Consider the following 16860-nt stretch of genomic DNA (forward strand, 5'->3'; position numbering starts at 1 on the left):
AACGTCCTCAGCTGGGCTTTGGAGAAACCGAGAGCGCGTGCGGGGGACAAGGGAAAGCCGGTTGCGCGCTCCTGTTGGCGTTGGGCGGCTGCGTTGGAGCGACTCCGCGAAACCCCCGGTAGTGTTATTTAAAAGAGGGGATGTGCTATCCAGGAATTCCTGCAGATGTTAATGCTTTTAAACAAATTGAAGAGACTTACATGCCGCATGCCTGCTTATTCACCCTAAAAGACGCGTGGCGGTGAAAGGATGTGTTTCCTTAATGTAGGTTTTCACTATAGTTGTTTGGGCGGGGGGGCTTTAAAGTGGTGAGGGGCGGGGGAAGGTATAAAAATATGCAAACCTGATTTGCAATATAAATCATCATGAAATTTCTATAAAGCCTCAAATGCACACTGAAACAGTAGCTTCTCCCTGATGTTGTGAGTATAATATGTTATATTATAGAAGGTCTGAATTAAGTTCCACTCAACCTGAAACTTACTGGGAGATATAGGATTTTTAGATCAGAATCATACAAACTGCCAAGGTATTCCCTCTGACACTCTAGAAGTGAAAGTTGATCTTTGAAGAAGTAGGATAGGAAGATTGATACTTTTGAACTTGGCTGTTGGAGAAGACTCCTGAGAACGGAAAGCCAGACAACAAATGCGCCATCAAATAAAAACTCAGAATTCTCACTCCTGGCACAAATGATCAGGCTCAAGTTATCTTACTTTGCACACACCAAGCAAAGACTGATTTCTGGAAAAGGGTCTAATGCTGGGAAAGGTAGAAGGAAAGAGAAAAAGAGGACAACCAGCAAGGTAGATGGATTCAGTGATGGCACCCTTGGAAGATTGAAAGGTTGTCATGGATAAAATCTACATATGTGGTTGCTAGGAGTTGAAAATGACTTGATGGCACACAATCCGTTATATGCTTTTAGGAGAAACGCAGGATAAAAATGCAGTCCATAAGATCCAATCTAGGCTGAAGTAACCTGTTCAAGAAAAAGTCTTCTTGATGTTATTGTAAACAAAGTCTCACATCAGTTTAAGGTGAAACTAAGAGCTACCCCAGTTTTAATAAACAATGACTCAACTATAATATCCATAAACAATAGGATAATTAATAAACAGTGATGGCTGTGTGCTCATAAATAGGAGTAACATCTTTTGTAAAAGAGGATTTCCAGCCTTCCCAATACTGAAGTGGACACTATTCTATTTCCAGTTGGTCAGTAGACTTGCTTCTAAGTATCCTGGAATTAATTAGGAGTATCCAGATTCCCAGGGTGTTCATGTAGGTATGCGTCTACCATGTGTTTTTATAAATGGTTGTCGTGTTTGATGTTTTTAATCCTATCTTAGTTGTCCAGAGCCACGTGGCAAGTAGGAAGTTATATAAATTGAAAAATATAATACTGTGTCATTCTTTTCACAATATAGTTGGTATTACTTGGTGGTTTTTAAACTGAAATCAGCCTTATTGATCACCAACCACTCCTGGTATTTTTCCAGAGGTCAATTAAATAACATGCTTACATCAGAAAAAAATCCACTGCCTTGTCAATGAACTCAGAATAATAGATTCCACAAAAGTTCAGCCATTCTTCCTGTAACTTACTCAACTGTGAAACCCTTTCTTCTTTCTCAATAATATTGAGTACTTTTCCACCCAATAATACAACACCATTTTGGGATCAGCTCTGGATCTGAATTTATGATGTCATTGTCTCGAGGAACTGAGAAATCTATTTCTGTCTCTTAATTTAGAAGAAACCACAATTACAGTGGAATTTTATTATGAATCATTGCAGTTCTGAAAATCCAATATTTTAGCAGGAATTTGTATTTCTCTATGCCTGCCCACCCTTTGGAAATTCATTCTGTTCCTGGAGTTTGTATCTTCTGTATGCAATGTTCAGAATTTTTCCATCACTATCCCCAATCTACATCAAGGTCCTAATCCAGTGCCTAGAGGTGATTGGGTTCTGAATGGGAAGAAACAACTCAACCCTTGCAAGACTGAATGCTGATGAATGTAGAATTCTTTATTGGCCAAGTGTGATTAGACATACAAGGAATTTGTCTCCAGTGCTTAAGTTCTCAGTGTACACACAACAATAATGATAGATCATTATCATAGTCATCATAAAAATACATTCATCATAAAACATGAGATACAAACAGTGATAATCATAGATATTAAATAAGCAATCAACATAAATCATAAATCATACTAGGGTACTAAGTAAACAATATAAATCATAAGATACAAGCAACAAAGTTATAGTTATTTTTTGATGACATATTTGATGGTAGGTATCCATTTTAAGTCTTGAGACATTATAGAACCTAGAAATTTGTTGCTACTGTGTTGTCTAGCATTGTGAATGGTGGTAGTGTAGGAGGGCTTCTTCTAAAATCTACTATCATTTCTACAATTTTAAGTGTGTTCAGTTCAAGACTGTTCCGGCTGTAACACAAGGCTAGTTGTTCAACCTCCGGTCTGTATGCAGACTTGTCCTTGTCTCAAATGAAACGTTGTATCACTGTTGTATCTGCAAACTTTAGTACTTTCACAGAAGGAACCTTTGAGATGCAGTCATTGATATATAGAAAGATGAGAAGTGAAGAGAGAACACAGCCCGGGGGGGGGGGGGCTGTGCTAATTGTACAGGTATCTGATGTGATTCTGCCTGCCTTCACTTGCTTCTTCCTGTCTGTTAGAAAGCTTATGATCCACGTACAAGTGTGGTCATATTTGGGTTATCTGGATCTGGGGACTTTCCAGCCTTAGCACCAAATAAAGAAGTTGCATGTCACATTTGGGTTTGGGCTGGTGTGTAATATGGGGATTGTTGTGGACTGCCCACTCTGCTCCAAGAGCAGGTGGCATTTGCTATTTGGTCTTTGCACAGATTCATTTTGTAGACCAATTGTGTCCATTCTTGGACTGGGAGGAACATTCTTACAGTCACTCGGGCTTTAATCACCTCTTGTGTGGACCATTGCAGTAGAGTCCACATGACAAAATCACTTGGAAGTTGAAGTTTGTTTAGAATGCAGTAGTATAAGCAGCTAGAAGCATTTCACATTATACCCAGGTAGCATCTCTGCTTTTTAACTTCTGCTGGTTGCCATTAATTTTCAGATGCAATTCAAATGCTGATTCTCACCTATAAAACTGCTTGTGGGATAAGGCCTGGTTATTTGAGAGTCCATCCGTGGTATCTGCCAATCTTATACAATTGGATAGAGTTAGCATACTTTAGGTATCATTAGATTAGATTAGATTAGATTAGATTAGATTAGATTAGATTAGATTAGATTAGATTAGATTAACAGTTGGAAGGGACCTTGTAGGCCATCTAGTCCAAACCCCTGCCCAAGCGGGAGACCCTACACCATTTCTGACAAATGGCAGTCCAGTCTCTTCTTGAAAGTTTCAAGTGATGGCGCTTCCACAACTTCCGAGGGCAAGCTGTTCCATTGGTTGATTGTTCTTTCTCACTGTCAGAAAGTTTCTCCTTATTTCCAGGTTAAATCTCTCCTCGTTAAGTTTCCATCCATTATTCCTTGTCTGGCCTTCGGGTGCTTTAGAAAATAGCTTGACCCTTTCCTCTTTGTGGCAGACCCTCAAATATTGGAACACTGCCATCCTGTCTCCCTGACTATGTTTTTATTGATTAAACAACAACACCTGATGGGACTGAGGAAGGGGATTAAACAACAACACCTGAGGATTAAACAACAACACCTGATGGGACTCTATCATGGTGTCTGGAACATCTCCCGCAAAACTTGTGCAGCCTCTACCTTAATTTTGTTTAAGCAAACTTTGAAGACACAGCACTTCTCTCTGCCTCTGGAATAAGCAGTATGATGGGTCCCTTTTAGGGGAATATGGGGAAATGGAAGTTATGTATCTATTGCTCTCTGAGATGTCAACTTTTTTTTGTTAATGATGGTAGCAGGAGTGGGATTCATTTTTTTTAACAACCGGTTCTGTGGGCATGGCTAAGTTGGTGGGCATGGTTTGGTGGTCATGTGACTGGGTGGACGTGGCTTGGTGGTCATGTTATTGGCTGGGCGTGCCCAACTCAATGTCACTCACATTGAGGCACGCATCTCCTCGCCTGGCCTCTCATGACTGTGGGAATGCTGCAACAGTCATAAGTGTGAAAAAGTCAGTTTTTTCAGTGCCATTGTAACTTTGAATGTTCACTCCACACAAGCAAAGTACCAACAAAGGAGGGGAAAAAAACTCCAGAGATGTTCCTGAGAATGTAATAAGGGTTAATGGAGAGGCAGTTTCTGTAAGCAACACCAGAATGTTTCCTTCCTGCCTTCCGTACCAGGATTAGGCCAGTAATTTCTTCTAACAACCAGTTCTCTGAACTGCTTAGAATGTCAACAACCGGTTCTAACAAATAGGTGCGAACCTGTAGAATCCCACCCCTGGATGGTAGTGATGATAATGTTTTGTATTTAACAGTGTATTGCCACTGACACCATTATAGAATTGCGTGGCTTTACAAATTTGACAAATAAATCAAGAAAACTAGTGGTCGTAGTAAGAGGCAATGATAGAGATACTGGAAAAAGCAACAGGTTACACAATCACTAACACAATAGCTTTACTTACACAAATTATAGAGGTAATACTGTCTGTGGGGGTGAGGCAAGGAATAGCGTGACAAAAGCAGCATTGTTATGTTGTATAATGCAAGAGTCCCATTTCATTTCTAAGCACAGCATGACCATTCAACTGCCAAATGCATACAGGTAAAAATGTGTCTATGGGATTTATTTAATTTTCTTTTTGGAAAACTGGGAACAAGGAGATGTTTATTATTTCAAGACCAGTGATACTCGAGAACACTGATTTGAAATGTTCTTTGCATTCTCCACTATGTATGTACGTATGTATGTGTGTGTGTGTGTGTGTGTGTGTGTATATGTGTGTGTGTGTGTGTGTGTGTGTGTGGATCTTTGGTTGTTCGGGTTTTCTCCCGCGTAAGATTTGAAGTATCTAGGCAACGTTTCGATGACGTCTCATTCATCATCTTCAGGCTTCTGTCTTCGGCTCTGTGCTTCTCAGAGCGATGTGAGATTGCAGCTGCTTCTTCCTTTTAACTGCTAGTGGGGTGGGACTTGATTGGGTGGGGGCTTGGCTGTGTTCTGATTGGGTGGGGGGTGTTCTCATTGGTAGGGGTTTGGCTGTGTTCTGATTGGTTGGGGGTTGGCCGTGTTCTGATTGGCTGGAAGCGTGTTCTGTTCAGGTGGGGGCTTGGTTGTGCTCAGGTTAGTCTTAGTTGCTGGGGATTTGAGTTGGTGAGCTGTGATCTTGCTGTTTGGCTTCGAGTTCGTGGTCGTGCTGCATCTTCATGGTGGGTGTCGGTTTGCTTCATGTATGGCTCAGAGGGGTTTGAAGTGGGTAGTGATGCAGCTGCAGTGCGGCTTCTGGTCCGTGGTTGTGTCTCATCTTCTGAGTGGGTGTGAGTCTGTTTTCTACATGGAAGTGTTGTGGTGGCATCTTGTGTGGCTCTCATGGGTGTGGGTCTGGTGTCATTCTTCATGTTAGGTACTGTCTGTTCATGAGGGCGGGTTTCCAAATGGCTGGAAGGTGGGAGGTGTCATCTCGTTTGTTCATGCTGTGTGGGCGTTTTTCATCTCTATGGCTTCTCTGATTATTCTGCTGTTGAAGTGTTCGGTTTTGGGGATAGTTCTGGTATTTTTAAAGTCAATCTCATGTCCTGTGGCTTTGAGGTGTTGGACCAGGGAAGAGGTCGCTTTCTTCTTTTTGATTGAGTTCTTATGTTCTTCAATGCGTGCACTTATTCTTCTGTTGGTTTGTCCAATGTATGTGGTGGGGCAGGCAGTGCAGGGGATTTCGTATACTCCTTGGTTTTCTAATTTGATTTTGTCTTTGGGGTTTCTTAGGATGGTGGATATTTTTCTGTTTGTGCAGAATGCTGTTTTAATCTTGTGTTTTTGGAGGATCTTGCTGATTTTGTCTGTAGTGCCTTTTATATATGGGAGGAGGGCTTTGCCGTTTTCTTGTTCTCTGTCTTGGATTTTGGTTGGGGTTTCTTTTTGGATTAGGTGGGTAATCTTCTTTCTTTGGAATCCATTGGCTGTTAGTACGTTGGTGAGAGTGTGTAGTTCGGTTTTTTGGTGTTGTTCATCGGCTAAGCATTTTGTTCTGGAGATGAGTGTCTCGGCTACGGAATTGATCTGTGCTGGGTGGTGGTGTGAGAGTGCATGTAGATAGCGGTTTGTATGTGTTTTCTTCTGGTAGATGGTGTGTCCTAGGGAGCCATTGGATCTTTTGTATACCAAGACATCTAGGAAGGGAAGTTGATTGTTGGCTTCTGTTTCCATGGTGAATTGTATTTTGGGGTGTAGGCTGTTGAGGTGTGTGAGGAAGTTGTTCAGTTTTTCTTTCCCGTGTGACCAGATTATGAAGGTGTCATCTACGTATCTGAGCCAGAGTTTGGGTTTGTGGTCGTATTTTTCTAGAGCTTGTGTTTCAAAGTGTTCCATGTAGAGGTTTGTGATGACAGGTGAGAGGGTGATCCCATGGGTGCTCCTTCTATTTGTTTGTATTTTTGTCCATTGTAGGTGAAGTATGTATTGGATAGGCAGTGGTTGGTCAGATCTAGGATGTGCTTGGGGGGGTTGTATTTGTTTTGGATGGCTGTCAAGGCTTCTTTTATTGGCACTTGGGTGAAGAGGGATATGACATCGAAGCTTACTAGTAGGTCGCTGGGTTGTAAGTTTTGTTTCTTTATGATCTCGATGAACTGGAATGAGTTTCTTACGTGTGAGTTGATGGATTCTGCATAGGGTTGTAGTTGTTTGGCGAGAAATTTGGCCAGGTTTTGTAGAGGTGAGCCTATGGAGCTGACTATTGGTCTGAGTGGGGTTCCTTCTCTGTGTATCTTGGGGAGACCGTAAAGCTTAGGGCATCTGGATGATTTCTCTCTGGGTATGATTCTTTGCTGGATTTCTTCACTGATGGGGGAGGCTTTTATTTTGGATTTGGTAGTTTTTTCTAGGTAGGTGGTGGGGTCTGTCTTTAGGGGTTTGTATGTGGGGTCTTGGAGTAGGTTGGTTAACTTGGTTTGGTAGTCAGATGTGTTCATAACCACTGTCGCGTTGCCCTTGTCTGCTGGTAGGATTATTATGCTGGTGTCTTCTTTCAGGTTAAGTAGTGCCACTCCACCTCAGACTCAGCAACAAGATTCACCCCCTACTTTGGGACAAATCCAAACAACTCGCTGTCTGGAGATCCGAAACACAGACCACCCTCAAGACAAACACACACACCAACAAACTCAGAAAACTACAACAACGCCAGAAACCAACTCCTCCCCCTCCCCCACAGCCACACATGAAACAAACATTGCACAACATCTCAGACAAGATCCTCACCGAGGCTGAAACCAAGGTCCTTTCAAAAGGATTCAACTTTGCTGTCGCTCCCAAACACATCCCCACAGAAACCATCATATGCGGAGTTGAAACCAGCCTGACCAAAACCAACCCTGATGATGCTAACAAAATCAGACTCGAAATCACCAACATCCTCTGCACTAGCAAACCACCCAAAAGCAACTTATCCAAAGAAGAACAAACTGCACTATTTAACCTGAAAGAAGACATCTTTGTTTTACAGTCAAAAGTAAAGACAATTGTATGGACTTTGACTACTTTATATCAAACATATTTCATATACATTATTAAAACTAAAAATTAATTTATCATCAGGTTTAACTCTGATCACTGATAATTTGTTAGTACTCCTTTCTCTAGTTCAAAATAAACATGGTGTATTTATTTTTAGCCAGAGGATTATTACCAGGTTTACCCCAGCCAGTGTAAGGGATTGTTGTCATTAAGTTTCAGAGGGAAAAAAAGGGAGAAAGAAATCATTTCAACCATCTACTTGTGCAAGATTTTGAAGGAGGTTTAACTAATTTGAATAACATAGCTACAACTTTATGGAAAATTTATGGAAATTATTATACTTCCTCTAGTTTGAGGTTGATTTTGAAAGTGCTTGATAATGAGTGATTGTTCACATGCTTCTTGTTTCTGTAGGATACGGTGTGCTTTTGTTTCTCTCACAGTTGTGCAAAGCCAGAACAAACTATGGCAAACTACAAGGCAAAGGAAGAAAAGGATGTGGTCAAACACTTTAATGACGTTAACTTCCCTCTTTGAGGAGAAGGGGAAGCCACTCTGTACCTTCTCTCCAGCTACCCCAGCAGCATAATGGAGTATCTTCGATCACTCTTTGGGAGCCTGCAACAGGCTTTGGTTAGTGGCACCTATCATCTTTCAGGCTTGGGAGGAATCCAGAACCTCTGGCTTATCTTAATGGGGCTTTCTGGCTTCCTGTATTAAAAGTCCACATTTAGTGTTTTTTCCTCTTCACCCCATTTTCAGGATTTTGTTTCCTCGTTCACTACTTATCTTTTTGGAAATGAACCTCATCCAGGAGCAGAAGAGGTAGGAAGTGGAAGAGAGATGAAGAACTGCAGAAGCCACCATGATTCGGAAGTGGAGACAACATATTCTGGGTAACAAGAATCTGATATGGAATCATGATTTGTGTTGGAGTTTATCTGGTAGCCCTGAGGTGCTGTGACCTCTGGAGTAGAATTATCTCTGACCTGCAATAGAATTTACTTCTCCTTCTCCTCCTGCCTTCTTCTGCAGGGATGTTTCTCCAAGGGAGCAATTGAAGGTCACTGAAGGTCCTTTCACAGCGGAGGTAGGTATTGGTTAAGAGGAGGTGGAACAAAATCCATCTGTGCTCGACCTTTCCTTCAACAAAGTCCTTTCTTTTCAGATAACCCCACTCTGTCAGGAGATCCAAGGAACATCAGAAATTGCTGTTATTGGTGATCAGGCAATGGGGTCCTTTATCAGACCTTCCAAATTTCCCAAAAGATGTGAGGGACAGGAGGAATCTGAACAAAAGTTCTCAGGTGACTGAAACTTCTGGAATGTTGGTGATACTATATTGTGAGGAATGAAAGATTCCATCACAGGAAATCAACTGATTTTTTTTGACTAGTGGATTTTTATTATTCTTTCCCTATAGACTTTACAACAGCATAGATGGTAACATTAAATTAAATTAACATCTGTCTTTCTCCATTCAAAAAACTATGTCAGACAAAAACAAATTTCTGAAAGACACAAAATGTAGTAATTACATTTAAAGAAATTGGAAGGCTATACATTTAAAAGTATCTGAAAAATTAACATAACTAAATATAATGAAAAGTTGTACTAAAACACCTCTAATATTTTTAAATTATGAGGAGACACTGCCAAAGATATATATGGTATTAACAGAAATGACCAATGTTTTCCTATAATTTTTTATTGTTTACAAATGTGTTCAAAAGGCTCTTGAACTTGAAAGATTTTCCTACTAATGTGGATTGTAAAACAAGCTTGCACAATCCCTAGAGTTGTATACTCCTGTTTCCTGCCCTTGTATGTGTATATAGGAAGTCAATTTGTTTTTTAGTTGTGCCATTTGCACATGAACTGAAATATATCTGCTTTTACTGGCAAACCCCTCTGACTTGAATAAGGGGCCAAATGCTTTTAGACTTGTTTATTATTCTATTTTATCATTGCATAATTTAATAGGAGTGGAGGATCTAGATTTCATAGTTTTCACTCATTTTCTCATGTTGTTTTTCTCCCATCATTTTCTGAACACTCTCACATAAATCCATTAAAGAGGAAAGGATTAAACAGCATAATGGTGTTTCTTCACAGGTAACAATAGGATCTGGGAGTATCCTCTTTCTTTAGCATTACATTTATATTAATTTATATTTTTCTCAGAGCTCAGGACACTAGAAATGAAGGTTCCCTCTCATCATTACACAAACACTGGGAAATGAATTAGGTTAAGATTTAAAAAAATATATATCTAAGGGAGCCATATATTCTAGTAAGGGCTTGAATCTGAGCTTGCCCAGGTCCAAATTCTTCACCACTGTATCATTGATTCTCAAGCTATGTGATTCAGCTTACACTGAAGAATGCTGAAAATTATATATGCATAATTATATTGCCCAATGTATGTGTGTGCGTGTATGTGTGTGTGCATATATGCCTCTTTATGTGATAATAATTGTGTTGTTACTGTACTGACAAAGATTTGACTTTAAATGGTCCTCTGTAATTTCAGATTATCTTGTGATTTGTCAGGATGAGGTCCATTTTTCTCTCTCAGCTATGTACTTTTTTAAAATGAATGTATTAGCTTGCTTGAAAAGGGTAAAACAGTTTTTTTCCCTCCTGTATATTGCAAGAAAAACATGTGAGAGAGATTATTTCTATCCTTGGTTGTTCTTCTCTATGGTATGCTCTATGGTTCTTCTTGAATTGGCTTTTGACTTCCATAATTTCCAGCTAACATGGCTTTTCATTATGCTAGCAATGAACTATGTTAACACGCTTGGCTGCAAAATGCTGTAAAAGGCTAATATGAAGTAATTGTCCTGTTTTTTAAATGCCCAGAGATAGAAGAGCATTTATTCTATTTTATATTCTGCTTAATTAGGACAGTATTTATTGGTCATATTAAATCAGAATATTGAAACTACTGTATGGGTAAAAGGAGCAGAGCCCCAGTCACAGAAAGCTGTTTTAAATTCTTGAATGATCAGTCTTGGGGAGAAACCCAAGATCAATTTTATATTTTCTTATTTCTGCCCCACAGCATCTTCTATATGCCTCAGTGACACTGCTGAACTAGGATCAACAACACCTATGACTGACAGCATCCAACAGACACCCTTGAAGGCACCAACTATGACTGGCGGACTCTATCAAAGAAAATATGAAGAATCTGCTTTAATGGAAGTTGCACAGGAAGACATAATAGAAGAGTTGACAGATGCAGTTTGTAGTCAGTATTGTAGTCAGTTGAAGCCAGATGAACATTTGGCAGAAAGACGAGAACTTGAGCAAATGGAAAAGGCAGGAAAAACAGGGATGAGTCAGGAAGCAGAACAAGACAGAAATATATTAGCTGAGGGGATTGAGCAAGGAGCACCAAATTGGGCAGCATCTGTAGAACAGAAAAGAGGACCTGAAGGGGCAGAGTGGACTGGGGAAATTGTTCATGATAGTTTGGAAGAGAGAGCTGAGATTATGAATAATCAACAATTAGAGTTTGAGAAAGAACAGGAAGAAGGAAAGGTGGGTGAGAAAGAATGGAGAGAGATTAATATAGCAGCACTAAACCAGGCAGAGGATAAGATGCTTGAAGAGGAAAGAACAGTTGGAAAAAGTCAGCTGTGGGATGAAGAAGAAGAAGAAATCACAGAAGTTCAGGAAAAAGAGTTGGAAAATATGTTGTGGAATGAGGGAATTCAACAAAAGCTCCAAGACTTGACACAGAATAGAGAGGAAAATCAGAGAGGACAAGAAGAGGCAACATTGACTAGGGGAACTCGGCAAGATAGATTGGAGGACATGGCCAAGATGGCAAGAGACCAGCAGTTAAATGTTGAGAAGCAACAAGAAGATACAAAAGTGGATGGGAACGAACAGGTAAAAACAAGTATGACAGCAGAAATTGAAAGAGACCAGGTGACGATGCCAGAAGAGAAAGGAAAAGATGAAAGAAGCTGGAATTTGGAAGAATGGCTGGGAGGAATTGAAGAGGGGAAGGAAAAAAAGCTGGATGAAAAGGAAAGAGGACTAGAGGGAGTTACTTGGACAGATAAACTTCAGTATGATGCACTAAATGTTACAATAATGAAGAGCCAGTGTTTAGAATCTGGGGAGGAACAGGGAAAAGCCACAGAGCTGGACACAGACCACCTGATAATGAAGGAGATAGCAGCAAAGAAGGAAGAAGTTCAGCAACCACCCCTGGACAAAGAGATGGAAACAAGCCAAAAGAAGGCATTAGAACAGGAAGAAAAGGAGATATATCTGCACTGGGAGCCCAAAGAAACTGAGATTATGATAGAACATAAAAGGGAGACACCAGAATTGGAAAAGGGGGGAAACTGTAAGCAGGGAGATTTACCTGAGAAAGGAAAGACAGAAGAAAATCTGAAGCAGGAAGTAGAGGAATCTGTGAAAAATGAGATACATTTTATAGGGGAAAAACAGGAACAGCAAACAAGAGAAGAATGTCGGGAAAGTAACCAGGAAGAACAGCCTGAGATATTGGTAGATACTTGTGGTCTTAGTGTAGAAATGCTGGAAGTGCCTGAGACTACATCAGGTCAGTCAACTCAACTGGAAGAGACCACAAAGAGCCTGGTCTATCCAACCTCCCTTGATACAGACCTCCTGGCTAAACCCAGAGCTTTCCCACATGATGTAAGCATAATTACAAACAAAAGTGCAGCATGAAAATAGTCAGGAGATTGAAGTAATCGCATCCATCTCTATTCTGCAGGTCACAACACTGGATAACAGTGCCCAGAAGGAACGGGTGTTGCTACATCGTAAGAGCTCCATTCGACGAGCACCCAGCTTGAAGAAACCAAAGCCATCAGCAGAGGCTCCAACACAAGAGACAAATATGGCTGAAGATGCTCCATCTTTATTGGAAGTATCAAAGAGACAAAACCCAAGATTGTCTGGGTAAATCTCATCACTACATCCAATAATAATTGAATAGATATTAGTGTTGTCATCTTGAATTTTATCTTAATCTACCCATTTATTTTGCTTTCCCAGGTTTGGGTCTATGCACCCCAATATGATGGCTGAACTTCAGATGCGCCTGCAAAAGCCAAAGTGACTTGCGGTTCTGAGAGCTTTATCAAGTAATGAGCTTGCATGTTTTTGGCTCTATCCTGGATCAAGGCACCCTAAACCAATAATTTTGAAAGCAATGGAAGCACCATCTCTGCTGTCTAAAAACTGAGTAAATTAGATGTCCATTCTAAATTAAATGGTTAGTGAGGAAACATTGTGTACCATATGAATAGAAAATCTGAGAAGTGTTGCTAGACTATCTTGGCAGATCTGATATTTTTAACTCTTCACCTGAAATGGGGAACTCCAGCATAGCCTTCATTCTATTCATATCATACTTTGGAAAAACAAAGTAATTAGGTGGAAACTACCTAACAATTTTGAGAGGTTATCTTTAGATTCCATTATATGGTATGGAGTCTATCCTCACCATGCCATCAATTTAAACTCATCCTTTATTTTACAAGAATTCAGTGAAACTGAAACATGTCCGAAGAAATTACTCTATACATTGAATCCAAGAAGTGTGTGCTGATTAATGATAAGGACTGGGAAAGAGCTTGGAAGACTAGACCAAGAGATGCTGCCAAGGGAACAGTCAGATAAAAGTTAGCAGAGCCCTCATCTGGATAGTGGGCAGAGCAAGAGGCTCCCTAGTTTCTTGGGCTGTAAAGGAGAGGTGTATTTTCAAACACACAAGAGTCTGCCAATGTAGCTTTACAATGAAGTACAATTAGCTCACCTGGTTGTGATTCCTATCTGGTTTACCCTGCAAGGCTACAGTTACAGAGGAGAATTGGCAGCCGATGGCCTGTACTGTATTTAATCTTTATCCCATTTGTCAGAGTTTTCCCAAATTGTCCTCCCACCGCAGTCTTTCTCCCTACCTAGTTTAGGATTTAGACAGAAGATTGAAAAGATAACAAATATTTGATTGATCTATTTTTACTTCCAGGAGAAGATAGAGATGCTTGTAGGATTTTCTCCCTGCAAGTTTTAACCGAAATAACTTGACCTAAGCTTGAATGTAATGCACTTTTGTGAAAAAGGCTTCAGTTGATATAAATACTGTATTTTTTGCTCCATAGGACACCCACAAGTGGGTGGAAATGTCTGTGTGTCTTATGGAAAGATAGATATGTGCCGCGGCAGTGGGGTCCTTTAAAGTGCTGAACCCTGCCTCTTCTGTCTTTGTCACTGCCTTTGTCACTCTCTATTCCGCAGTGCAGGAGTCAATAGGCAGAGCTGGCACATGAGAGGACACCTATCTGTGGTCCTCTCATGCACTGCCTGGTTTTTTTTCCCTTGTTTTCCTCCTCTAAACTTAGGTGCGTCTTATGGTCAGGTGCATCTTATAATGCAAAAAATACGATACTATTTTGGTTGATCTCGGAATCATTTATTTCTCAAGTATGAAAATACTGTTCTTAGACCAATGGCTACAGGACCATTTTCCTGTACCCGGTTGAAGACATTTTTACCTTTTCAGGCTTGGGAGTGATGGTTTTTTTTTTACTGTACTTATTTTATTCAGCTTTAATTGCTACTTTTAATTTTGTTTTCAGGTTTTTTTAAAAAACTTTTAATTGGTTTAAGAATAAGGTGCAACTATTAGTATTTAAGCTTAGTTGTTTTGTTATCTTTTGTTGTATTATTACAACACAGTAAATGTAAATACAGTAATGTATTATTGCAATAAAATAAAAGGTTGCTAGCTTTGGCAGCCCTTGAACTCTCAAATAAATGAGTAAAATGCAGTTATCAAACCATTTTCATTAAATCCTACCAATAATTCCTCACAAGGAAATAATTAATGAGTTGTTCGTCACTTGCATTTAAGCATAGGATAAATGAACCCTGGCATTTTTTTTTTCCTGTTGCATCCCTATGACATCATCAAATTTTCCAACATATACCTGATGGAGCCTAAAGCAATATTGTACTTCACTGTTCCAATGTTAGAGTTGGTTTTCCCACTTAAGTGGGCAATAGCCCATGATAGTTTTCAGATAAGTGCTGTCAGGTGGTCCAATTCATTCATCCATTCTGGTGGTGGTGGTGATTTTGCAGGTGGGGTCAGCTTGGCATTTATCACCCACTTCAGGCTGGTGAAGGCAGTCCCAATATCCTTTTTTGTAAAATTGGTTTTTAAAACAAACAAAAACAAACAAAACATAAAAACCTCAAGCAATCTTCCATATATGTACATACAGTGTGCTGGTTGGTTTACAAATTGTTTTGTGCTTCCATTTCGTAGTCTTCAATTACAATTACATTATATATATTCTCATATTTTCAATCAAGTATTAAATACATTAATATCATTATTAATCAATCATTTGACTATACTTTTATTCATTCATGTTTTACGAAGTCATCATATTTTATTTAATTTGTTTTATGACAGTTCATATTATCATCTCAAATCTATCCTACAATCATTTTGTAGATATAATAGGAAATGAGTACATCTTTATATATTTATTATTTTCTAAGAATCTACATATTTCATTACTATGTTTTATTGTTTAATTATTGATAAAATAGGTCCCAAATTTTATAAAATTGTTTATCATCTTGTTCTCTGATTTCAAATGTCAATCTACTCATTTCAGCACATTCCAATATTTTCTTAATGATTTCCTCCTGTGATGGTATTTTCTCATTTTTCCAGTTTTTAGCAAATACAATCCTAGCCGCTGTTAATACAGTTACAATCAAGTATTTCAAGTCTTTACTATATATTGCAGGTAAAATTCCCAATAAAAATATCTCTGGTTTCAAATCTATATGCTTTTTTGTCATTTTTTCCAACCACGTGTGCATTTTAGTCCAATATTTTTAAGCATCTGCACATGTCCACTGTTGTAGAGCGGCGGAGATACGAGGCTGAGCCAGAGCGTTCGTTTAAAGAGGCTTTATTCGGGTGAATAAAGGGTTGCCGCGTCTGCCAGGCTAACTTGGCAGATCAGCTGGCGGCAACAGCTGATGCCGTTTGACAGCTCCTTTTATAGCCGGCTGTCAAACGGCATCAGCCAATGGGAGCGGTCGGCGCTCCCGCTCAAACTGCGGACCTGGTTGGGAACTCCAGCCAGTTCTATAGACACAACATCCACCACATATGGTAATATGAGCCAGGTGTCTGATGACATTTCCAACATTTTTCAGATTTGTTCTTGAACATTCTTGCTATTATTGTCGGGGGGAAATGCCACCTGTAAAACATCTTATACAAATTTTCTTTATATGCTGTTAACATTGTCATTTTATAATTTTGAGACCACAATTTTTGCCATTTCTCTAGATCAATCCCATATCCAAAATTCTTCCCCCAAGCAATCATTGTTTCTTTAACTTGTTCTTCTTCTAGTTTAATTTCTAATAGATATCCATACAATTTTCATCACCTTTTCATCAGTACCTGTCAAAATCTTATCTAAATCAGTCAATTTATCATAGGAACCTTCTGTTTTAAAGTCTTTATCATACCTTGAATGTATTTGTGCATATGAAAACCAATTCATCTTTATGCCTTGTTCCTCTAATTTTTGTATAAATTTAAGTTCACCCTTTTCATTCAATATTTCACCATATCTGTTCCTTTTTATATATTATAGGATAAGAAAATGCTTCAATAGTCGATAGTCAGACTGGAATTTTCAAATAACATTGTCTTTTAATCTTCTCCCAGTTTAGCTACAGAGACTCCCGTATATAATGTCTTCTAAAATACCCCTGCGTTTTGGTTCCTTTATACCATAAAAAAGCATGCCACCCCAACAACAGATCATGTCCTTCTAATGTCAACAATCTAGTATTTCTTAATGTTATCCATTCCTTAACCCACATCAAATTTGTAGCTTGGTAATACAACTCCCAATTAGGCAAACCAAATCCTCCTCTTATTCTAGCATCTTGCAAAAGTTTTAACTTTATTCTCGCTTTCTTATCTTGCCATATATATTTCTACACAATTTTATTTAAATCTTCAAAGTAATCTTTTCCAAGCCTAATTGGAATTGTTTGGAACAAATATAAAATTCTGGGTAATATATTCATCTTGATTGTTGATATTCTCCCTATTAATGACAGTTGTAAATTTTCCCATTTT

The 16860-nt window shown here is 39.2% G+C and overlaps 1 protein-coding gene across 1 annotated transcript; it reads left to right on the top strand.

Annotated features, from left to right (window-relative positions):
* Positions 1-3: 3 nt before the first annotated feature.
* On the top strand, positions 4-15538 carry APOBR (apolipoprotein B receptor). The gene is made up of 8 exons (XM_026712107.2): positions 4-264; positions 8094-8312; positions 8442-8575; positions 8715-8769; positions 8848-8986; positions 10747-12365; positions 12445-12632; positions 12729-15538. Exons 2-8 carry the CDS (start codon positions 8268-8270, stop codon positions 12790-12792), a joined length of 2244 nt encoding a protein of 747 aa, XP_026567892.1. The 5' UTR covers positions 4-264; positions 8094-8267; the 3' UTR covers positions 12793-15538.
* The last annotated feature ends 1322 nt before the right edge of the window (positions 15539-16860 follow it).

This window comes from Pseudonaja textilis, chromosome Z (genome assembly GCF_049901715.1).
Source record: "Pseudonaja textilis isolate UNSWEBS1 chromosome Z, rPseTex1.2, whole genome shotgun sequence".
Classification (NCBI taxonomy): Eukaryota; Metazoa; Chordata; class Lepidosauria; order Squamata; family Elapidae; genus Pseudonaja; species Pseudonaja textilis.

Coding starts and splice junctions, on each gene's coding strand:
- APOBR (XM_026712107.2), top strand. CDS start 8,268: ATGGAGTATCTTCGATCACTCTTTGGGAGCCTGCAACAGGCTTTG. Junction 8,770..8,847: donor AAGGTCCTTTCACAGCGGAG/GTAGGTATTGGT, acceptor CTTTCTTTTCAG/ATAACCCCACTCTGTCAGGA. Junction 12,633..12,728: donor CAAAACCCAAGATTGTCTGG/GTAAATCTCATC, acceptor TTGCTTTCCCAG/GTTTGGGTCTATGCACCCCA.